At 44.4% G+C, this 25,763-nt stretch overlaps 1 protein-coding gene across 2 annotated transcripts in view; it reads right to left on the minus strand.

Annotated features, from left to right (window-relative positions):
• The window catches only part of LOC138528519 (cilia- and flagella-associated protein 337-like), an 875,503-nt gene that overhangs the window by 237,143 nt on the left and 612,597 nt on the right, over nt 1-25,763 (minus strand). For both annotated transcript variants that reach the window (XM_069640251.1, XM_069640252.1), the window contains 2 exons: nt 15,421-15,562; nt 4,421-4,460 (listed from right to left, as the gene is read on the minus strand). In XM_069640251.1, coding sequence (XP_069496352.1) covers nt 4,421-4,460; nt 15,421-15,562 — 182 coding nt within the window. The remainder of the gene's footprint in view (nt 1-4,420; nt 4,461-15,420; nt 15,563-25,763) is intronic.

A 25,763-nucleotide genomic window follows, 5' to 3' on the forward strand; every position in this document is an offset into this window, starting at 1 on the left:
AAGCCTGGGGATGTCCCGCCCCGATTCTGGAACCGATTAAAGCTCTGTACACTGGCACTACCATGCGAGTGAGACTCAACCAACAAGGCCTCTTATCCCCAGCAATTCCTATGGACAAAGGGGTGAAACAGGGTTGTCCTCTTGCCCCGGCCCTATTCATCTCTTTCTTGGGGGACCTGCAAACCACGTTTCAAGACGTTCATTGTTTCCCACCGAAGCTGGGAAACACCCATGTCAACAGAACCTTATATGCGGATGACCTGGTTCTTCTGGACCATACCCTTGTGGGTCTGCAACGTCAAATGCAGAAACTTTCGGACTACATGAGAGATAACAAACTAGAGATTAATGAAAAAAAGACCAAATTCATGATCTTGTCCACAAAACCAAAGAAGCCAGAAAAATCTGCTTTATTTCTGGGAAAGCAGCGGGTCGAAAAAGTCTCCGAATTCAGATACCTTGGAGTGATTCTCGACTGTTCCAGAAATGACCTGGCAATGCAAGCCCATCTTAAAGCGACAACAAGCCAAAGCTATCAACAGGAAATGTGGTCATTTTTCGCTTATTCCTGTGTTAGATTTCTACAAAAAAAAGGTAATTCCAACCCTGACTTCCGGTGCTGATGCACTCCCGAACCTACCCATCACTCTGTGGCCAAGCTTGGAAGCACTGTTTTGGAGAGGGACACTGGGTCTGCCCAACTCCACCTCCATCACCGTAATAAGGAAAGAACTTAGCCTCCTATCTCTTGGGGGAGCAGTGAAATCCAGCATGCTTATGCTCTATCGCAAGTCCAGAATGGCGTCAGACGTCTCCATTTTCACCTTAATCAAGAAGGAATGCGACAACGGCCAAAGCAAAATATTAAATCGCTGGACAAAAGCAAATTTGGCACTACTGGCGACCACAGAATGTGACGAAGAGACTCACTTCATAAACCCTACAAAAAAACAAAAAGAAATCGACTGGATTCAAACCAGTGAGGCAGCCTCAAAGAACAAACTTACACAGCACCTACCGCCTAATATTAGAAGATTCAACGAGCTACAACCATATATCAAAAAGTTCCCTTCGAGACAAGCACAAGATCTAATTATGAGAGCTCGACTGAACCTACTTCGAACAAATGAAATCTTGGCAATCAGAGGGCTCTCTTCATCGAACATGTGCCGCTTCTGCAAAGCACCAGAAGTAACAGAGACAATCCGGCACTTGCTTTTGACATGCACCAGTGCTGCCAGGATCAGAACAGTATACCTGACAAGGACTTTTTCGGATCACATTCTAAGCGACCAAGACGTATGTTGGTCTAGACTGATGGCCGGGGACAGACCCTCGTGGCAATTGGCCGCCTACAAAATGTTGGACTATATAAATACTGAACTTCTTAGCAGGCCATCGCCAGTCTAATGGCGCTCAAAAGGACCCGCCTCGCTCCCGGGTCTTTCCCATTTACCATCCATCATCGGCTGTGTCTCCTACTTTCGTCCTGTAGCAGTCTTCTTTTTGGCTTCTATCTTCATACTGCCACACCTAGACTGAAAATCAAACGTCTTCTCTTTGTAAAAAATCTTATTGATTAAAACAAATAAAAAAAAAAATAATAAAAAAAATTATTGAACTATTTAAGGGTCGATATGTTTACCCTCCAGCTTTTAGGTATTCGATTCCTGGGTATTGTTAGAGCTGATAATCTTGTGTATTCGGTAACTTCGCTCTCAGTAGGGGCACATTCTGTGTTCATGAGACATAGGGCTTGATTAACAAAACATTTTTTTAAAACAAAAACACAAAAAATCAGTACAGGTCTGGAGTGATCACGAAATAACTGGTTCTCAAACAAGGTTTTTTCTTTTTGTAGAAAAAAGCTTAATTTAATTGAATATAATGCCAATCGTTTTTTTATATTAGAAAAACATGTTGAAAATAAAACAGACACAAAATGCACATACATTTGTAATAGAACCTGCACCACACATGGTGCACAAGACACCCAAACAATAACAAACCAAAAAGAACCAAATCCAGCAGAGACAAAGAAAATAACCAATCCCTCCCCCACCAAAGTGCCAACAAAGGCCTGTACACCAGATAAGCAGTAGCTAAAACAAACTGTGAACGACAAGAATAGAGACCCAATACACAGACCCTAACAGAAAATACACCTTGGTCTACACAAAAATGTTATAACATAGGAAAGTCCTATTGAAAACATGTTTGTAAATCAGGCTCTGTTCGTAGGCTCAGTTCCTAGCATGACTTTAACGACCTTGTTGGGTTGATAAATAAGTGCCTCCTAGGCTTGTGCATTAACAACACTCCTTCAAAAAAGAGAAACGTGGCTGTGAATGCTGTACACCACACGCTAGTGAAGATGGTCGCCTTTCCCAGTGGCTGCTTGCCTCACTGTTACCAATGCCGCCCAGTGCCTGGATCAGGGACGTCATTTGGGGGTCACCAGGGGTCTCCCTTGCGACCCCTGTGGTCTCCCTTGCTACCCCTACAAATAAAAAAACACTTTTTTTTTTTTTACAAACTGAAGTTTCTGGGCTGTGGCCAGCACCATGTGGCTCTTTGTTTCTGGAGTGACTGGCTTTCTTGTCCAGGCCACTTAGAAAAAACAGGGCGGTCCACATATGTAACAGTGACCCTAAATAAGAAAGAATAGGAATAGTATTAATTTGTCTGGAATTCTATACAATAATTGTCAGACTCATTAAAGGTTTATTTTAGGCACAATTCAGAGGTTGAGTCACTAATTTAGCCTGTTCTTAAACACCACAAATTCAATGAAAGGTCGTGTGCCTTCACATCCCATGATGTCACTTCGGGGTGGGGTCAAATGACATTACTTCCTGTGAGGTCATCAGAGGTCAAGGGTCATGCGATGTCACTTCCGCTACCCCAGGCATTTGGGTGAAATGAAGTCCCTGGCCTTGATCTGCATTTATTCCCACAGGTGGTTAGCCAGCGCACTTAGGGGTATCTGTGTGCTTTTATTGTGACAGCTTCTCTGGATCCTGAATCCTCTCCCAGGATCGGTCCATCTGGACACTTTTTGGGTGTATTACAGCCTAGCAGGGTTGCTTGATTTATTGCAACTTATGGAGCGCTTTTTCTAAAGTTTTGTACAAGCTTTAAACCCTGTACATTTGGAAATATAGAGTTCACTGCAACTTCATGAGGTTACAATTGCAGTGGAAGAGAGTACGACGAAGTTACTCGAAAGGTGGTATGGGTGTGGGTAGAGACCATGGGGGGTGGGGATGGGTGAAGTATCTAGGTCTAGGCCTGGTAGACCGAAAGCGGCATTTAATGATGCATCTTTCTGGGTACGCTCTCTCGCTGTCTCTGTCCATGGCCTGTCTTTCTCAATGCATGCTCTCTCTATGCACTCTCTGTGTGCTCTCTCTCCAAGTGACCTCTCTCTCTTTCTGTCTCTCTGTGCTCTCACTTGCTTCTCTCTCTGTGCTGTCACTTGCTCCTCTCTCTCGGCTGTCATTCTCTCTGGGTACGCTCTCTCGCTGTCTCGGTCCATGCGCTATCTTTCTCAATATGCGTTCTTTCTATGCGCTCTCTGTGTATTCTCTCTCTATGGGCTCTCTCTCCATGCACTGTCACTCTCTCCCCATGCGCCCTGTCTCTCTTTCTGTATCTATGTGCTGCCCCTCACTCCTCTCTTTGTGCTGTCACTTGCTCCTCTTCTGTGCTGTCACTCTCTCCTCTTTGTGCGCTGTCTCTCTTTCTCCTCTCCGTGTGCTGTCTTTGTCTCTCTGTGCTATCTCTTGGTGCATGCTCTCATTAGCTCTCTTTCTCTGCATGCCATCTCTTTGTGCACTGTCTCTCTCCCTCTCAACCTGAAGAATTCCCCTCTCTCTTGTGCCCTGATTTCATCTTCTCCAAACTCCCTTTTCACTGCAGCCCTTATTTTGTTCTCATCCTTCCTCTCACACCCTCGCTTTTATCTTACCCTCCCGCTGTCATCCTTTCTCGCTCATGTTTCTTCTTGCTCATCATCAATGGCACCCTTTCTCAATGGCTTCCTCCCTTTCTCTATTCCCCTTATTGTTCTAATGCATACCTGCATCACGGCCAACATCCTCCCTGGAATCCCTGTGCTCTTTTCCTTGCACCCTGGTGCCTATAAAAGCAAAATGCAAAGAACAGCAGTAAAACGCCAAAATGATTGGCTTTGTCAATGCTTGCTTTGTAATCTTTTTAACGAGAGAAAACAAACGTACCCAATGCAGACATTTAGCCATTTAATTTTTTCTGCATTCATGTAAATATGCTTGCAGTGCATTTTGTTGGGTATACCAATAGGTAGAGGAAAGTAGCATTATAATAGCTAACACAAATAATGTTTAATATTAGCTTGACAGCAAATTAAGGGAAACACAAAAAATGATATAACACTTACGTTGTGATGATGTCTATGTGGGCTCTCCAGTGATTAAGAGCTGTGGGTAAAGACAACACAAATGTGCAATGAATGGTTTGCAAACGTGATGGAGACATAAAAACGTTGGAAATCATCTCACACCCAAAATAATATTTTCACTTAAATGCGCGTTGTATGTAAATAGTACACCCATCAGTATGACAATTTTCAAACCAAGACCCCAACCAGCAAATCTTAAATTAATTTCATAAACTCTTTTCCCAACGTTATCTGAGATTGGTGCAAAAAACATTATTAGGTCAGCACTAATGTATAAGCATTTTTAATTACCCACTGCTCCGAATACTATCACTAGTCACACTGCAAAACATCTCTACACCGAAAAGGTTGCAGATTTCTCCTTCATGGATGTAGATGAACTTGTGTGAGGAAGCACCCTTTCCCTTCTGATATTCAGTGTTGTACTTAAGCAAGAAACCCTGAGATGGGGGAATTATGGCCTGGTAATGGCCTGAGGCATAACAGTCAAGCGAAATGGGGTCTTAACACAGCACCCCACCATTCCCTGGCCTTATTGCCCCCTTACAGAAAGGGTTCTAGCTGTTAACACCTCCCAATGCTATCCGGGGAGCCAATAGCCTTTTCTTTTCATGTTGTGAAAGAGCACTGTGGCTGTTTCACAAGCTTGCAAAACTGCACTAGAAAATGGCTGCCATGGAGAAAAGGGGAAGGGACCCTGACCTACTCTTAATGGCTTCTGCCCTCACACGGCAGTCAACGGAGCGGCTAACAAGGGTGCTTGGAACAGGACGTGGTGAGAATGGTACAGGCTGCAGCGACCGGCAGAATAGGCAGCAGGTGAGATTCGGGGAATTCGTGTGGGGTGGGCGGTGTTGTGTACGGGTTCTGCTAGGGACATCCAGCAGGCCCCAGGGTGATATGCCACATCAGCACCATGGATGGTTGCCAAGGAACACCCGGTCTTTGCTTGGGGGCAGGGAGAGCCATACTCTTAACCATGCGGACCTCTGCCCCCGTCCTAGCACGGGGGTCCCACAGCATCATGGCATGTAGGCCTAAATGAGTGAGAGACGGACTCAGTCCTTCCTCTTTGAGAGTCTGCAGCCCCTGATGCACGTGGCTGCAGGGGCTCCTTTAATTAGCTTGGGCCATGACGCAGTCATTGCCCATGTTAAAAGGGCAATACACAGGGGAGGGACACATTCCCTTAAAGGGGCAACACACTTGGAAGAGTCACACACCACAGGCGGGTCGGGCAAGGGGAGTGTGGTGGGACACGCAGGAGGAAAGGGGGGCACCAGAGAAGGAAGATGGCGAGTCCATTACACAAAAGCACTAGGGGTGTGTTATTTAGTGTTAAGGTTAGACGTTGTTATTTTTAAAGGTAAATAAAGAAAAAATAAAGACTGGTAGTTCAGGAACATTCCTTTTGCTGTGAACAAAAAACAGAAACTTAGAAGTGAACATATGCTTGTATGGAAGTATGATTTGTACAAGCATGCAGAAGAATTGTAAGCCACTATCTATGAGAAATATAGAACATTTGAAGGTACACCTTAATAAGATAAATATAATTTATGAGCATGTATTGATGTTTGAAAATACATCGTACATTTCTATAAAATAAGTCCAATTATTTTGAAATATGTAGTATTTTTTCCTTTTCAAAGGTTGATGTCGAATTGAAATGGTAAATAGTCTTACATTTTAAAAAGGTTGGGAAGAGGCAATGGAAGATGGGCTAATTTTTAAAATCCATTGCGGCGCGTGCCTTCATGCCGCCCGCACCATGCTAAAGAGAAGGAGGAGGGGTTACACAGGCAAAGTATTGACATTGATATGTGTTTATGCGTCAATTCCATTCTCTCCTCTCTACATATATTCCATACTCTTACTTTTGGCTCAAACTATGAGCCAAAACTAATAGGTAGCAAGTGCTCAACTGTCTTAAACGTAGCTGTTGCAATGAAATATTTGCATTACATTTTTTATCCAGCTTGAACCTAACAATGATCAATTATGGTTCTGCTCAATCTGAGGATTTAAATACAATATAAGATATGACTGATATTGAGGGAAAGGGACAAGCTGCTGTTACACATATGCCAACACATTGTATACTCTACTTCTCAAATGCAGAGATTAACTGGAGATGCATTTCAAAGGCAAGGCTTTGCCACATGTATGGGCTGTTTCCCACCAACCCCATAAGGCAGGGCTACACCTGGACATATGAATCTGTAGCTCTCGTTTAGTGGTTACACATGGCCCTTTCAAGCTGTACCTGCGCATTGTGGTGAGGCACCCATTGCATCAGGCTGCAGTGGAGACTCTCAGCAGGCTGGTTTCTATGTCAGCAGTTATGTGATGACTCCTAAAGCACTGAGGCCACCAGAAAGATTCCACCAGGAGAAAGAGGCAGAGGCACCATCATTCTATGGAACTCCATCATGCTGTGGTAGAGTGCCTGTGTGCAGTGGTGGAGGCCTGAAAGCCGAAGCGTTGGCAAAGAGAAGGGAAAACCTAAGCAAGCGGTCTTAGTTACTCCTTAGCCAAAACAGAGGGATGAGGCCAAGACCACCAGCAGCACCCAATGTCTGACAATAGCTCATGGATAGTGAAGATGACAGTCAACCCTGCCAAAGAACACACACTACCAGCAACCGAGAGTGTAGCATTGAAAAGGAACTAAGACTGCTACCGCCAGAACCTGAATGCTTGACCAGCTCTGATCTAAGGACAGAGATCTAATCAGAGCAAATAAGACCACAATCTACAAATGGGTGAGGAGATGGAAAGCCGACAGACACACACCCAAGCATTGAGAGTGAGAAGAAAGTAGGGTCACGAAACAGAGGCAAAAAGATCCAAAGTGTAAATCTGCATCAAGGAGTCAGGAATGAAACACGGACACAAGTTAGCCATGTTTTTGTTAAAGACTTTTATTGAAAATAAAAGTGTTGAGAAAAGTCCTCCCTGACCCAGCTCTAAGAGGAATTTCCCTACCTAAACCAAAACTAAGGATCTGTCTGTGTCAGGATGTCAAAAACAAACTGTTCTGTGTCCAATGTTCTATTCTGACCCTCACACTAAAACTAAACTCTAAGGTGAGACAGGAAATGTTTTTCACCTTGGGAGGTTTAGAAAAGTGTTCACAAAAGGAGAATAAATGGCTCCAACACAAATGTTCTTCTAGGATAGAGTTCCATGTTCCAGAGAGTCGCTCCCTTCCCCTGGATTCCACTTTGCCCTCTGAAGTTTCACACACAACAGCTCTTTGTGCCTTATGAGGCTCACAGCAATTGACGTACAAACTTGTTTGAGTTTGCAATTGTATTTCAGAACACCTGGTATACTTTTCTGCCAGGCTTTTATTTCTGCTCTCCTGGTTCATATATCCCTTTTCTAGTGCTGATATTTCTTTTTGGGACCTTTAATCAACAAAACCCTTTCTTCAGTCTTGATGTTTCTTCTCAGGACCTCTTCATTGAACACAGGTTTAGTTTCTTGTTTTCATAAACTTGTGATTGCCAGGTATATTCTCCTGGCAGGATTTCTTCTGTTCACACACTTGTAATTGCCTGGTATACTCTCCTGCCAGGACTTGTTATATTCACATGGGGCTTCTGCCCTTCTACAAAGTTGTATATACACTTTGTCTGTTAATCTGTCCTCCAGATATACTATCCGGTTTGGGTTTCCCCCATATGTGAATAAAATATATCCTTTGGTTTGTAAGGGGTTCATATGTTGCTTACTTCCCCTTTTCACAACAAGTTCATTCATTCTTTCTCTCCCGGTTCCTTGAGCTTTAATTACTTTCACTCTGCATTGTCGCTGACACGCCGCGGGTCCCCACTGCCTCTGGGTGGACTTACCGGCTCTTGTTGGCATCTTTCGTCTCTTCTGTAGTCAACTGAAGCATCTCCGTCTGTTTCCCTCTTGCGACCGACTCGTCTGGGATCCTACATCTCTCGTGGCTTCCACTTCATGCATCAGCTTCTCTCTGGGCTCCGGTAAGCAACGCACTGATTGGTGTCACCTGCAAACACCCAGGAGTCTCTCACCAGCTCCTGGTGTTTCCCCATAGCATCCCTTCTCACGCAGACTCTTCCTTCTACGTTGGTGAGCCACTTGGCTCCACCACGTTGGCTACTGCCTTTTGGTTTCTTCACCTTTGCCGAGAGACGTGGCTTTCTCCTGCCAATAGAAGCAGACCAGTGAGCGTTAGAGCCCTTTTGGTAGCACGCATGCAATGAATAGGGATGCAGAATAACTCTGACACCAAATAATCAAACTGACTCAAGAAGATGGCAAAGTGCTTTTCTTCTTTATTATCAATTGTCTAAAACACGGACGGACATCAATGGATGTTGCACAAGCGTTCTCGAAGCGTTTCATAAAAACTCACACTAATATACAAAAAATTCATCATACGTGACATCATACTACATGGCAAATAAGAAAAACCTACGGGGGTTGTGATACGTTCAAGGGGGAACATCTAAATATACTTTCTATGATGGGTTAGGTTGTGATTGGATATTGTCACGACCCACACTCGGAAGACCCCCTGGCCAACCTATGGGCCACGGAGAGTCTTGATTCCAGTCCCCACTAAACCCAAGAAATTACAGCCTAGGCCTTCTTGGGGCCAGTGCTGGCACCTTTGGCGCCAGGCTCATGTTTGACTATGGACTTGTGCTTGAGAACTACTTTTCATTAATGCCAGTCATGTGGAGGCATCCTCATAACCTGGCTCCTTGAAACCAGGCTTGCAGTGTAGTGTCTTTGGGTCTGGTACCATGGGAACTATTTTACCTGGACTTCTTTCTTGAAGCTATTTAAACCACACCCGAATAGACTGACACGCTTCGTGTTAGTTTGCATTACTGCAACGTAACGCTCACCGTGTTCAGCTTCAGCCACAAACCTCGTAAGAACAGCAACTGCAAAGGAAAGGAGAAGACATTGTGAGAAAAAGGCAGCAGCTTACCTGAACTTCATCGCCAGCGGTCCGCAGCTCTTCCGACCTTCATCCTGGAACCAGCGCTCCTTCGGATCGACGGACCTGTAAAGAGAAGAAACAAAGCATTAGACATTGTACAATTAACAAACTGTGCCGAAAGGCTTACCTCGCCAGCCGCTCCTCAATCAGCATCACTACGGAAATTCCATACTCCGGCCGAGTACCGCGACCTGTGGAGAGGAAAAGATAACAGGTTAGTAAAGGCAAGGCATCTTAAGCACAGCGCATAGTGCCTACTGACCGCATCAAGGCGCTCCAAAAACGCCCATACTTACCGGCGAAACACAGCTTCTGCCTTGCCACATATTGGACTTCCGCGTATCTAGGAAGAAAAAGACATTGTTTAAAAGGCATGCAAGAACACCAATATTCACAGCAATAAGACCTACCTGAAAGACTCAAGACGGGCCGGCATCAGTGAAGCAACTCGATCACCATTGGCCACCAAGCTCAACGCAAGCTCATACCCCAGGTGCCAGGAGGTGGACTTGACTTTACCTTCCCACCCAATTAACCGAACGTCTTTCATCACCCTTGCCATCTGCTATGAAGATTGTCTTTGAACTTGGCCTTGCAGTGTATTCTCGTCACTGGGAATATAAGGGAGTGTGAGCACATGTTATCATAGTTCAGGAACTGCATGCCCAACTCCTTTTTTCATCCTTGACTCACGTGACAGAAGACCACAATTCGGGCCATTTTTCAGCATTTAATTGTCTTGAATGTCTTGTCTTGCACCTTAACAAGGGATGATTCAGCATCTCATGTTCACTGCCTTCAAGAATAGGTAACCATTCTTGGCTGCTTCAGCCTTGACACCAGGCCAGGCAGCCCTTCTCGATACTTCCACGACCCCAGCTAATTCTTTGCTGCGACACAGCTTTCGGCCCTTCTTCTTTATGAGTTTGAACTTACTCTATGTTTGACACCGATGTCCATTTTCTATACAATGGCGGCTCCGCCTGCAGTCTATTCACTGTGTATAGCCAGCTTCTATGATCACTTAATCTAATTGCATTACTGCATCTGTACAGTTATTGAACTGCTTGCATTTTTTGCAGTGCTCTTCGCATGTGCAAGCTTCTTTTCGCATATGAATGTTCCCTCAATTCGTATTTTGAGCATCAGGTTCTATAAGGTCCATGCATCATCTTCAGCCTATCTTCTCAGTGCGCCACAATCATCTCTTGTGATGTCACCAGCTCCTCTTCCTCTCATTTTCATATTCCTTCGGGGAGCTCCTCCATTAGATTGTCCTCTCTTCGGGAATACATTTGATACGGCTTTCTCAATGGATACCTTTTCTCGAATATTCGCCGCAGAATAGTCACAACGGCTGGTGTCAAATATGGCACGATTTCAGGCTCCTAGCATATAGGTAGTAGGGGTGCTCTGTCGCACACTCACACCTGCTAACTCCTCCCACTGAGGGCATGGTTCCAAGCCCCCTTCTGTGCCCTTTTATAAACTTAAATATTCCACATGGAATATTCCCCCCCAAAAAACAAATATTTTAAAAATATATATTTTTACATAAACTGTGTGTGTTTGCCCATGGATTCTAATAGCTTTACAGACCTTGCCCTCGGGCCGTACCGTCTTTATGGGCCCTCATACCTTGTTAAAGACCCTTACTTCGCTTGGGCCATTAACTCAGTCTTCAGGGCCCATAATGCCTGGTGCGGCCCTCGCTGCAGGTCTATAAAGCTATAATGAAGGGACTGGTGAGAAAAATGTGACTGTATGTACAACAAAAGGTCAGAACAACTATCGCTAAAACCAAGGAGCTTCAGGAAAATTGATCCAAGAAAAAGTCTGGGTTGAGAGGAATATTTAATGACTGAGTTACAGTTTCTTAATTTGATATGCCATTAATAAAAGAAAATCCTGGTTAAGTCAAGAATCTATTTCAGTTTGGAGCTGTACATTCTCAACTTTTCACTTTGTGTTAAAGTTTCTAGCAGATTTCCCTGTCCACATCTGATATTAAGCATTCACTCTGATGGTCCCAATCAAAAATTCAAAATATCCCAAGATTTTTCAAGCCCTGGAAAAAAACCAGCCTGGATCAACTCTTTCTGTATGCTGTATGCAAGTTGAGTATTTTATTACAGAAAGCCTCACAGGGCTGTTTCTTTGTGCTCTTTGGCACATTAGAAATAATCACATTATGTGTGCCCATTTCCATGGCTTGCAGTTTCCTATCAGTTGCTAACGTCATTGCCCCACTTTGCTTCTGGGCATTGGCCTGATGATTTTGCTGGGACATTAGTAGCCTAACATTGCAGGGGGGCTACCTTCTGTGGAGAGGTTCCCTGCCTAGCGACATCCAGGGGGGTGACCAAGGGTGCTGGTGGCCTCTCCGAGCTAGTGGATGATGAGCCTGGGTGTGGTATGGCGAGGACTCCCCGGTCACCCTCACTTAGGCCATCATTTAGCATGGTAGAGAACAACCCGTGTCACCAGTTATACACCTGGTGTTGGCCTTAGTTACACCAAATCTATCAACTGGACCATCTGTCATACAAGGATCCTGATCGTTGGTCAACTCCATTTCAGTTAATACTACCATCTCTGTAAGTGAGACAGGCACCTCACCTGGAGGCAATACACCCGGGATATCCAGGAGCTGGCCCTCCACAGCTTCAAGGAGGAATGCTACGTATGAGTTGAGGACGCAGAGACCTAATAACACCATACCTTTAAGAAATACCAAATATAAAATGGGACTACTAAAGATGTAGGAAAACATCACTAAAACTTCACAAACGCATATCTCCTGTCCTCGGACAAACATGCCTCTATTTAGAGAGTTAACCAATTTAGGAACTCTTCTCCTTGAAGGAGGCAGAAAACATTGAGCCAGACAAGTTACATTCTCCCTACACTTCCCTCCTGTAATTAGGGCCTCTGCGCGTTTTCCAGTGTGTGGAAGGTTGCCATTAGCAGGACCTGTTGTGCTGAGGGCCTTGTTATGAGTATTGTGAGACTGGTAAAAAGAAAACCCAATATGTGCCCATGCGATACGATCCATGTGCCCCACGCAGTGAATGCCCCATGCAATCCCAACTCAGGATTAGGTGATGTAAAGTCACAATTTAAAAATAGGACGTATATGAAATAGCTCATGACCTAGACAGAGGCAGCCATTTTAATGTATTTTTTTATTTTTTATTTATTGGACATTTGTCAGGCGCTCATTATACATCAAGAAAATGTGGGCCTGATTCACAGAACGTTTTCCAATGGGGTTTTGCCATTATGAAACGCTTCTGTGAATTAGGCCCTGTGTAAAGAGTACATTGCTCAGAGGGGACCACTTAGGTTTCCCCTCCTGTGCAAAGGTTCCCCCCCATGCAATTTTATTATTTTTAACATGAAGTGGTGAGGAAACAAAACAGGTGTTACACATTAACAGCTGTCTTTACAACTTTTTCTAATCTGGGGGATTTTCTTTTTGATGTGGAGTGGGGGGCACTGAAAGGGCTAACCATGTCTGTCAGGCATCTCTGCTTCACCTCAAAGCAGCACATGGTTTTACGCCAGGCAGCCAGAGTATGCTGGAAATCAGTCAGTTCAATGGGCATGCGCCTGCTTTTTCCATCTACTAAAAGCAGGTGGGCGCCGTAGGGGCATTTACACTTTTGCCAACATGTAGTGGAAATGAAAGGTTTTAAGGTATTACCACTATGTTTTCGCAATGAGTAAAATGGCGTGGAAAGGATCCTTTTGACAGAGGTGCAAAGGTAAGTAGGGTCTTGCATGTAATTTACTCTTCAAATCAAAATGGCCCCAAAATGCATCAAGTAATTAATGCATGCAGGAGGCATTTGCAATGGGTTCCTATTAAATATGCCAATTCCATAGCATTGGTTTAATACCAGCTTGAAAATGTATGCTGCAATTAAACTATGTGTTTGTTGTTTTGAGGTGGAGCTGAATGATGGACACAGTTATTCTGTTTAGCGCCCTCACTTTTCCTCAAAAGAAAAAAAAAATGTGCACAGTCTGCCTTTACATATTTGTTAACGAACTTGCAAATTGAGCCCACCTTTTTTAATGGTTATTAGAATAAACTTGTATCCATTTCATATTGCCCCATTAGGGGAACTTTACTCTGGTTGGATGATTGTTGCAGGTGTCTAAACGTCACCTATCTCTGCTTAGGTTTTGACCTCGTTTCAACTCTGTAAAATTCTGTTAGTAGTTTTTGTCATTAAAGATCGTTATTGTTAATTGAAATATTTAAACTGGACCAGAGCTTGCCTTCATTCAAAAGTGTACATCCTACACTGGACTTGTCCACTATTCTCCACCTTCATACAGAGTGCTAGCCCTGCACTGGCCCTGTTGCTGGGGGAGCAGCGAAGGCTACTTTGGAGGAACCTTTCCCTGCCAATGCATGAGACCTAACAGGCGTCCAAGCCTCGCGGGAGTTGTGCTGCAGGCCTATGCTGAACTGCTTAAACATAACAGTTTGCCTCTACCAGAAGGAGCCATGAACATACAGGTGCCAGGGTGGAAGTGTGTGCTGGGGAGTAAAGCAGGAAAGATGGCACGTGTATGGATTTCCTGTCCAGAAGGAGGGGCGGAGGCAAAGCTGATGTTCAACAGCATTGGACAGACACAGCTGCTAGCAATCCCAATGCTAGTACCATAGTGTCAATATAGAGTTGGTGGCACTACAGTGTTGGAGCAGGCATGAAAATTGACAGTTTCGGCGGGTCTAGCAGTTCTTATTTGGCGTCACTGTTGATGAGACTGTGTGCTTAAAAGTATGGTTCCGCAATAACCTGTATGAACATATATCTGCAAAACTCCAAGTCTGGGTTGAGACTTCCCCTTTTTCACATTAGATTATATCATCTTCGCAGTGAAAGCTGTTCATGGATAGGGGTTGCCGTGGTCCAAACTTGCACTGCACCAATTCAAAGTCAACGTAAAATGGGCCTTAACGTGCCTCCTTTGCTGCACATGACGGCTTCACTTGAAAGCAGGTACATATTCCATTTAACCCCCTTAAGTCGGTCTTAAGCGACATAGAACAGACATGGCCCACGGACTGAAGCTAGTGGTACCCACCACACTCACTTGAAGCTGGGATGGGTGCTCTCGTTTTCCCATGGCAATCCTAGCGCCTTTACTTACAACATTAAGAGCTGTGCTTTAAAATAGCACAGTGATTTATTTTTATTTATTTTTATTTGTAAAGCGCATTGCTGCCCACAGTCATCGAGGCGCTATGAGACAACTTTAAGAAGGCTTGATTCAAGGTTACACGAATGCGGCCTCGGCATAGAAATCTTGATACAGAGAGCGAAGTGACAGATGCATGATAAACAGTGCAGTGTTATAATTACAGGATGAACAGAGAGCAGCAGAAAGCATTCATGATTGTAAAGTGCATAGACATCACAAGGCAAACAAGCATTGTCAGACAAATAGTCTCGTTTTGATAGCTTTCCTGAAGGATGCATGGGAGTCAATCATCCTAATAGAGGGGAGGGAGTTCCAGTAGGTGGCTGCCATGTTGGGGAAGCTGGAACCGCCCACCCGCACTCTGCGGGTGAGAGGGACAGTGATTCTGTTGGTATAAGCAGCTCTTCTTTGAGCTAGATAAGGTGGGGCAAGGCCGTGAAGGCATTTGTGCGTCAGTGCTAGTGTCTTGAAGGTAATTCTTTCCTTCACAGGAAGCCAGTGAACTTTCCTCCGGACCTCAGAAATGTGATCTCGTCGGGAGACGCCACATGCAGCCCTCAAGGCATTATTCTGTACAAGTTGTAGTTTGGTCAAGTTCTTTTGGGAGGTGCCAGCGAGGAGTGCATTACAGTAGTCAAGCCTAGTTCAATAAAGTGAGGAGCCCTGTTCTGCTTTCCCTTTTGACTCTCGCCCATCTTTATTTTACAGTACTATAATATGTATGATACGTTGTCTATCAATGACCTCTACACGTAGAAAGTGAACGCACATTTTGGTGGTCCTTGCTCTGGTCCCCGCAGGGCATACTCCCCAACATCATAGACGTGCACATATCCAGCATAGTCTGCCACATACAGGAAGGCATCATCCACGGTGACAGCCAAGCTGCTGACCTGGGATTCCACTCTAGACTGGGAGAAAGAAAGTAAAGTTTAATCAGGCATGTGTAGTACAGCACAAGTGTGTTTACCGCTAACTCACACTGCAAGTCCATGTAGGAGCGACATACAAAATCAAGAATAACGTATGCATGCTGCTTTATGTATATCAGCGATGGATAGAACTCACTGGCTGAGCAGAATAGTCACAATTTATTTATCAACTTGGGGTAGTGTGATTTAGTCACACATTCATAGCATGTCTACATCCTGAGACACCAGTTGCACCCAAATCAACCCCTTGACACTTTTTTTCACTGGGGTTGAACCACTCCAGCACTTGCTATCAGATAATCCACCCTCTAACCTCGCCATTACGTGAAGACACCATACACAGCCCTGAAGAAGTGGCACTGTATATGGCACGAAACACATGTAGACTGACGAAACAATTGGCTAGCACTATGAAATTGTAAATAAATCACTATTTGTATAGCACAGCCGAATCCACAACGAGACAAAAGAGACATTGATTTTTCTAGACACCCTGTGAGTTCTGTCCTTCAGACTTCATTCCAGCAGAGGGGAGGAGGGAGCACTATCTTGCACACAATGCATGCAGCACCAAGATACCATGCCCTTCAAAACTCTACATGGAAGGATCTAATTAGCAGACCACTTTCGGTATAAGTTTATGATTTCAATAAACCAGCCAGGCTTAGGCATCCTGATTGATCATTGGACTGCTGTGGCATAACAAAATCAAGGGGCGAGGGGGGGCTACTCCGTGAGATGAGAGGTCACTGAGATTCCCACCACCTGTAGAGATTCAAAAGCTAAGGGCTGAGTAGGGTCCAATTACTGAGCCTCTGCCCGTGGGGAGCAGGGGGGTTGCAGGGGCTTACATTATGCCCTAGGAGATAACTAGACAATGTGGAACAGTTGACCCCAGCTAAAGAACACCAAAACATGGCAGACCTATAGATGGGGGGTACATCTGCCCCTGTTTCGCTCCTATAGAGTTTAGATTTTTCAGAAGGTTTTTGCTCCCCAATGAGGGCAACGTTTTCTTTGGGAAAGGAATGCAGACAGCTATATTCATTATCATGCACACTGTGTTCTTATATCCTTATCAAGGTGGGGGCAGGTCTAGTTTTTGATCTCCAGTAATGTACAGAATAGTCATGTATTTTTACCATAAGGTAACATTTATTTTAAAAAATCTCCTTTTTAGTTTGGACTATTTGGTGGTGCAGAAAGCGCTACCTTTAAGGATTAAACTATTGTCATTAACATAAGAGCTTCAAATATGGCCTGTGAATGAGGGTCTGTAATTCTTTTCAAATGGAGATATATTTGAAGAGCGATACACAGTTGTAATCCCTCGCATTCCCCGCTCCTAGCCAATGTAATCCCTATGGCTAATCCCACACATTCCTGCTCATCTCAGAACTCTTTGATTTTGTGTGAGCTCTTCCATGGAGGCAGCCATCTTGGATGACTGTCTCTAAGGAAACTCTCTGGAAACAAGCCAGCCATCTTTGAATGGAAAAGATACCATGTATCTTCCAAATAAAATGATACATTGTTTAAAATAGGTAAAGTAATTTGCATTTTGGGAGTTTGTTTTGATTTTACTTAACTATGAATATTATTTAGCCAATGGAAATAGAGATGTGCTACTTTGGAAAAAAAGTTGCTCTGCCAATTAACCCATGCCATTCTTCATTCATTGAATGAAATCAATTTTGCAAATGTGTGTTTTATTTAGAAAATGGCTCAGCAACCGGCCTATGCTGCTGCACAGCGATCTGTTAAATTGGCAGGTGCCGAGCTGTTTGAGCATTTATACATTTGACATGCATGCTTACTTCATTTCAGGAACACAACAGGATTCTGGGAACAATGTGCACGTGAGCACGCAAACTGGGCATAACTAGCACCTTTGGCTTTGAGTTGGCATCAGACGTTCCGTGGCATTTCACAGGTGGAGACGTGAACGCAATGCCTTCTGTGCTGCAGTGTCACATTTGATGTGACATTTCATGAGCCCAGGCGGCGCAGCTAAGTCCAGAGGAATACCTCTGGCTTGAGGTGAAGGACTGTGGAGAAGCGCGCGCTGGATTCCTCGCTGGCACAGTCAAGCGAGCAGGCGTTTTTCATTGACATTCGCTTTGGCAGCATGTGCCAGTTCCTCCTCTCTGTGCTGAGACGCAGTGTAAACTTCTTTCTCACTGAGTGTTTGGGATGGAGTTTCACTTCAGAGAGGGAGCCATTGCGTGCCTGAACAGCGGGCTGCTGGCAGCTCTAAAACAGCGCGGACAGATTTCAAGTATGGACGCTGAATGGTGGGATTCATGTGGTGGTGACAAAAGCCGCCTTATGGGATGCATTCTCTGTGCACTTCAGCTTAACTCTCCTACTTCCACCCTACACCCTCCCCCACCACGTGTAGCTGACAACAGACAGATCTTAGCAATTGGGTACTTTCATGACAATATAGGAAGCGATAGTACTAAGATTGAATTCATAACTTGTTTTAAATGTCCTGACAAACAATTATAGTGAGTAATCACCTTCAACATCCAAATGTCACCACAGACCATTAGGGAGATTTAAGAGTGCAGTTCCACGACAACATACAGATGTCCTCAAATGCAATTATTGACCCTAAAGGCTGCAATTCCACCGACAACATACAGATGTCCTCACTAGCCTTTTGAGGTGGAAGCTGGACAAGAGCTGGACAACATGCGGCTAGTGTTGCCTTGGTATGACCTCAGATTAAAATTTGGTGGTGGTGTAAATTCTGTATTGTAATTAGTACCCCCCTTCCCTTTCCCTTCCTTATTTTTATTTTAGTTTGGGCTATAAGCTGAAACTATTGTGTTAGGGTACAGCTAGTGAGGAATGGCATTTGAGGAGGCACACACATCCTTTGGGTGTTTTTTGATAATTTGCCCACCCATTAACTCCCCATGGTCATGCTAATCCCCATGGCCATTCCCAAACAGTTCCTGCCCTCCCTGCCCAAAACACCTTCTCTCTTTGAACTCACTTTACTCAAGCCTTACCATCAAACTTTGCGCTCGTAGTGCCTGCCAGTGTTTTATCACTCAGCCTTCTGAAAGTTAATGACATCATTGGAGTTGCAAACCTGCTACTGATGCAATAGAAATGCCTAAACCAAGTTTGCCTTTGGCCACTCGAGTTGTAAGCACTCTCCCTGTCCTTCACTGAAGTCCTGTTAAAAACAAGCATTGGCAAAGCCAACCGTTTTGGCTTATGAATAAGTATTAGGCACACAAAAGCACAAACATTTGCATTGCCAGTGCTTGTTAGGTTTAGTGCTGATGGTGTTGCACGGTGTGTATGCGGACATAGCACGATAGAGGTGTCTGATGTTATCAAACACCCGCCCTTCCTGTTCCTTCTGCTTCCCCTGCCTCTTCCTATACATATGTTTGTGACCTGCAGCCAAGGTCGTAATTTGGCAGAAATTGGAATTCAATGGGTCCATGCTGTGGCAATGTAGTTAAATCCCAGCTCTACCTTCCTCTGTTCCAGGTCATAGTCAGAGGTTTGAGTTAGAAGAAACCAAGTGACACCCTCTTTGACATTTTCACTGCCTCCCATTTTGGTGTTTATAAGGTTATATACATTTGGCCAAAAAGTCGCCACTTCTGTGGCAAGACCTCTGTCGAACATTAGGTAACGGGAGGTTTCCTCGCTGTAGATTTTGTAGCAGACAAATCCATCGCATTTTATTTGGCCGCATTTTCCCGCAAATATATGTGTCGGGTGGGGAAAGGTAATACATAAGGAGGGGGGAAGAGGGACTGCGTGGGTGCCCCCCATATATATTTGAGGCAACATGGTTAAAAAGAACAAAACAACAATTCGATGGATTTAGCTGCGAGCAAATCTACACGATGAAATCACACAGAACCTTCTCTTTCTGTACACAGCAGCCAAGAGAAAACACAAGCAAATCTACATTTCCCAGGAACCTGGGGGATAATATGCATTTCAAAACTTCAACAAACATGGAGCCCCCTGGCCACACCCTCTAGAGTCCAGACAAAAACCTCCTGACCTGATCCTGCTCTTCCGCTAGCTTTGCTGCTTGTACAGCAGTTATGTGCGGTCCTTCCTCGCTCGCTGGGGGCCGGAGAAAGCACCTATGTGCTTTGCTTTCTGCTTTTTTTGGGTGGAATACAGATATACCTGCCCTAAGACTTGATTCTGGAAATGAAAATGAGAGTGTAGGGCTTTCGTGCTTTCTGCGCTATTGGCGCTGTGTGCTCTTTGCATGTTTCATGTTCATGGCTGAGTGAAGGGTCTGTAGTGAACATGGGGGTTGGGTGTCCTCACCTGTTCAGTGATGGAGAGCCCAGAGGAGGCAAAAGGGTGGTCCCCAAAACACCCCAGCCCATGACCAGGCTTGGAGAAAGCACCCTCTTACTGGAACCTGATAGACCCCAAGACAGGAAAAACTGGTGCTCTGTGCTCTGTGGGAGATGGGCACCCAGGGAGTAGAGAGGCCCAGGACCTGGCATCTAAGTCCGGAGTTGGGAGAAGCGTCTAACACCCTTGTTGTCCCTTCATCCACTACCCCTTGAAGTAAAACCTTATTGCAAGTTCCTAGATTCCCAAACACCCATCCCCTAACCTGCCCACCAAACACTAGTGCGACTGCAATCCTCTATACATGAACTAATCAGAATTGCACTGGAAACTCCTTCGGGATTGGCTTCTTATGGGCTTCATGTTAGAGGGTGGGAAGCAAAGGCAGCAGGACCCACAAGGGTATTGAGTGTGGGGTCCACTGTCACATTTCAAAAACCTTTTAGGCATGTTTTGACTCAGAGGACTGGCACTCACTTCCCTGTGACAGCACGCGATCTGGCAGAGAACATGCTTTTGGGGGCGCAGAGAAAGAGAGGAGCAGCAACCAATGTAGGATCAGTCTGTGATCCAAAATGGGAGACAAAGCTCTTGAGGGTTCATTCCAGGGAGCTGCTCCAGGGAGCAAGCACCAACCAGCGACAGATGTAAAGGACAATTAAAGGGGGACAGTAGGCAGAGTTGTTGGAGATGGAAAGATCTGAAAGGGGAGGAGAAGGAAGACAGGCGAGTAAGAATACGCCTGGAGCATAGAGTGAATGAGAGGGAACAGAACGAGTGAGGAAGGAAAGACAAGAAACAAGTGAAGTACATTGAAAGACTGGAAACCTCTAAGAAGGAGTAGACAGACAGAGGAGGCAAAGTGGGAGGAGGAAGGGAGACAAGGACCCGTGAGAGGCGTGAAAGAGGGTGAACTACTAGAGGCCTCAGAAGAGGAAGAGGCAAAAAGAGAAATGTGGAAAAAAGAGGAGCTATGGGAGAGGTGAAGAGAGCCTGATCATTCTGTGGCTTCTAGGATGAAAGTAGAGCTGACACGAAACTGGGAGCAGGAAAAAAGAGTAGCGAAGATTGAGTAGGGATCTGGAGGTAGCTGTGGAAGACCCACTTGACCAGGGAGAAGTATCCCCTAGCTCACACGAGAAGCTCCCTGGACGCAAAGAGATCTGGTAAAGACCTATCTAAGCTAAGCACAATGTGAAAACACCCAGGGCTCCATGAACCCGGCAGGAGGAAGGCAACACCTTAAAACTCTGCATTCTGACAAGAATGATGACAGAGAAAATCATCAACTGAGCCAAGAGACTGTAAGTGATTTTCATTTGACCAGCAGGAGGAGGAGCCTAAGTGAAGTGAGGTGTGAATGGATGGATTATGGTCCTTGTGCAACCTGGAATTGCTCTTCGTGATTACTTTGAAAATCACTAATTCATTTTATCCATTCCACCTCGATCCCTTGGCCTACTTGTGTGGTGAAGTACATCTTTTTGTGATCTATTTTATGAGTTTTTAGTTGTACCTTGATCTTGTTGTACTGGCATAGTGGTGGCCCACCGCTACATGTCCTGGAAGGGTGCCCTCTTGGTCTTGAAAAATAAATAGTTTCTTTTTGAAGTCACTCTGCCTTGATAAAGAAATATTTTCTGTACAGGAAATAATTCCTTTAGGAATTCAGAGTAACTTCAAAAAGGAACTATGTCTTATTGAAGTCATGGGGCCCCCCCTAACCCCATGACATGGAGGCCTCCAGATCCTCTGCACATGACGTGAGCAAGCGCTCCTGGCTGCTGGAGGGAGCTGAAGGGCTCGTCCCCTGGACCAACAGATTCAAAAAGGTAAGAAAATGTATTTTGTTCAAATGTGTGTTCGTGCATGTAAGTGTGTGTGCGTGTATATGTATATAATGTAATGTGTGTGAATGAGTGAGTGCATGATGTATGGGTGGCTGCCTGGATGTGTGTGTGTGTATGGTGAAAGGATGCACATGTAAATGTATGGGTGGTTGGGTGTTCATTTGTGTAAGTGTATGGTGAGTGGTGTGTGTGCTTGTGTTTAATGCCTGGATTACTTATTGGTAATCTTCACTACTCCTAGCCAAAATCTTCCTCGTCCCAGTACTTGTGTATGATGCACATTGCCTCATGCAAAGGTACTGGGATGAGGTAGAGGGACAGGGAGGTAATGCTTGGTTAAGGTAAAATATCGACTGGGGGTCGTTATGATGGACAGTGCGCTCCTCAATACCGCCTAAGTGATTTACAGAAAATTACAAGAAATTGGACAATAGGTTGAACGGTCTGCTGCGTCGGTTCTCTTCCACTGGGACCCCCCTTCTGGAACCAGAAGGATAAACTAGTTAGTGAAATTGGAAGGAAAGTCCAACGCGCAATCCTTGATAATTATTGTAACAAATCACTTGATAATATCATGAGAAAAAGTCCCAAATCTTCAAAAATACTATATAGTAGTCATAGTCTTTAATTTGTTCATCCAATGACTATGACTACTACACAGTATTTCTGAAGATTTGGGACTTTTTCTCATGATATTAGCAATTGATTTGTTACAATAATTATCAAGGATTGCGCGTTGGACTTTGCTTCCAATTTCACTAACCAATGCTTGGCTTAGTTACCTGTAATCTTCATTACTCCTAGTACCACTGTTCCACGCTACAGTACTCTCCTATGAGGCAAGGTGCCTCAGACTTAAGCACTGAAATGAGGAAGAGGAACGTGGAGGTAATTCTGCGCAGAGGAGCTGATTTTGGGGTTTAAGGTAGGGGGTGGGAGGGAGAGGGGATGTGTGGGGCAGTAGGGTGGTGCAGGGGTTGTGTGCCAAATCGTAATGATTATCCAGATCCAGGCTAAGCAGACATGTTATGTGTTATTAGTGGCTGACAGGCATTTTGGGGCAGCCAGTCTAGTCATTTCTTACTTTGGCTTGCCTTTTTTTTTTAACTGGGCAACTCTGATAAAACAGTCCTGCTAAGTGTGATTACCGGACCAGACTTTCTTTAGGTGCTGCCAGTCTAGCTGTTTGAAACTGGGGCATTGTATATTTTTCTGGACATCTATGATAAAATAGCCATGCTAGGTGTAATTGCTGCAACTGGCATTTTGTTGCTACCAATCTTTGCATGTTTTAATGTAATATGTTATTACTTGTATAGACTGGTCTACATTGTGCAGTCAGTTGGACATGTTTTCATTGTGGCATGGCATTTTTAATAGCAAAGCATTCAATTAATTAAACCATTAATGTTCTTGTGCACTGTTGGTGACTTGCATGTATTGCATTTTTAGAGTGGCATTACCCTACAAAACAATTGCCAGCGGTCTGGATTTGTTGGCCAATTCTTCTCAGAAATTGTGTTGTATGATGCATTGAAACAAATATTTATATCTTTCTCCTAGTGCAGTGTGCGGTGTGCCCCTGCAGCAGCATGATCGTGTGTATTGCGCAAGCATGGTAGTCTAGGTCAGTCCAGAGTGTGGCGCAACCCGTGATTTGTTGCTGAGCTGGGGGGGGGAGTAGTATGGCTCACAGGGGGGGCCCATATTTTGTGCTATGCCACTGTCTTGACAAGATCTGTGTGACAAGTCAAGCAGCCTCTGACTAAAATCACAGTGCCTCACTAATGGCACCCACACAGACTCACCAGATTCCACAATGCTGAGCAGGTGATCTCGGGCGACTCCATCTTCTCCATGCATGACCTTTCATCTTCCACATGACCACTGCACACCCTGTAGAGACTTACAGAGAGGCATCTCCCACTCTTGCATGTGTTTGCACTACAGGTTTTTGGCCGGGTATGCACCCCATTGAAATCTCAACTGAGCTATCCAAGTGCAATCTCCACAGAGAGGGTGGGGTGAAAAATATGGTGGCACCTGTATGCATTCCCTAGCAGACCACCATAAGCTTTGCTCCTCCTCAGCGATTTGTTGCTCACAACTCAAACTTCCAGGCAGGCTTCTTTCTGTAGGGCAGTGTAAATCTGCGTTTATGTCGAACAGGTAAATCTAGACTCACATTAAAACGTTCTCTTGTTACAATTTGACTTGGGTTTTTATGTCACATAAGACTACTTTTCATTGCAGCTATTTGTAGCCAACTTTGAAAGAATTTCTACCATATTTCCCCCTCGGAACTCATACCCCTATGACGTTTTAGGGTAAGTGGACCTGCCCATCAAAACTGATGTAATTATAAAAGGCTACCAATTTTGTAATCACCTCACTCAGAAATATATTGCTGTAATTCATCTTATTTTTCAGAATGCATAACAAAGTAAAAACCTCATCAAAATGAAATCAGCAACTATCTAAGGGTAAGCAGGAGGGTTATGTATGCCTGCAGGCTATACTCTGTGCAACTAACACATTTTTTGTAATTAATTGGAAGCATTCTCTGGGTGCCATTGTATCCAGGTCACCTGAGGAGTTGCCTCACCTCCATCCAGGTCTTGATGACAAGCATATTCCTGAATCTCAATTCCACAAAGGCAGAATACATTCTATTCAGTCAACCATCTAAGCAGGATACTATTCAAAATGTGGCCACATTATATGCACCATGAGGGCATCACACTTGACCTTGCCCAACTGCAAAATCACTGTGGTTCACTATAGGGTCTATAGTGAACCACAGTGATTTTGCAGTCGGTCAAGGTCAAGAGTTTCGAATATATATAGAGATTGCTCTGTCCTACCAACAACATACCAACAGAAAGCCCTGGTACCAACTGAGCCTCCTCTAGAAGATTACACCCTTCCTTCCACCCAAGGGCTTCAGAACCACAGTCCAGGCCATAGTAATCTCACAAATTGATAGGGGAAATGCCCTGATTACTAGCATGTTTGTGTTGTATCTGACCCCACTTAAGGCTCCCCAAAATGCTGTGGCAAGGAAACAAGAAATGTAACCAGATTTCTCCCATCCTAAATAAAACCTGCTGGCTTCCCATCCCAGCCAGAATACTCCAAGACTTTCTGCATTACCTACAAGGCAGCCAGCACTTGCAAACCTGCCTAACCAGCTGCAAACCTCTTTAGCTCAGGTGGGCAACGTTTCTCCAGTAGCCAATACATTGGTAGGCTCGAGTAGAGACTGGCACACAAGGAAAACAACCAGGAAACTATTCTTCTCTTGCTGCACAGCTGCCTACTGGAACACAAACCCGGTAGTCATCCGAGGTTCCTAGTGACTATTTAGAATAAAACATTTTCGAATGCCATAATGTCGAAAACATGTCACGAAAAAAAAAATTAGAATGTCTTTTTTTGTTATTTTTTGTTTGCAATGGGGGGGGGGTCCCACAGCACCCCCTTTTTTTGTAACCCCTTTTATTACTTGCGAAACAAAAAAAAAATGTAAATAAAAAAATAATACATTCGGAAAAAAAAATCGGAAAATAATTTCAACATATTTGTCATTCTAAAAAATGTTTTCGACATATTAACTGGATACCGTCATCCGATCCATGTCAACGCTCTTGCAGTTCAGGAAGGAACTCAAGCCCTAACTCTTCAGTCAATATCTAGGTGCCCCCTGGGCTCCATGCATCTGGCTCCATGCATTCCCCAATCACATGCTACCCCCATGCGTGTACCTCCCTTGGCACATATTGTAAACCCCCTCCATACCTCATGTGTTACCCTCAATGACATGCACAGTGCTCCGTTGGTTCGTGGCTGGGTTTGTGATATTTAAAATCCCAACCACAAAATATCAATACCAATATTTCAAACTTAACTCTTACTCAACATGTACATACTATGCCTTTGTAATAATTACACCATATTCATTGGTATATAATCTGTTA

This window comes from Ambystoma mexicanum, chromosome 7q (assembly GCF_040938575.1).
Source record: "Ambystoma mexicanum isolate Mex_15411 chromosome 7q, UKY_AmexF1_1, whole genome shotgun sequence".
Lineage (NCBI taxonomy): Eukaryota > Metazoa > Chordata > Amphibia > Caudata > Ambystomatidae > Ambystoma > Ambystoma mexicanum.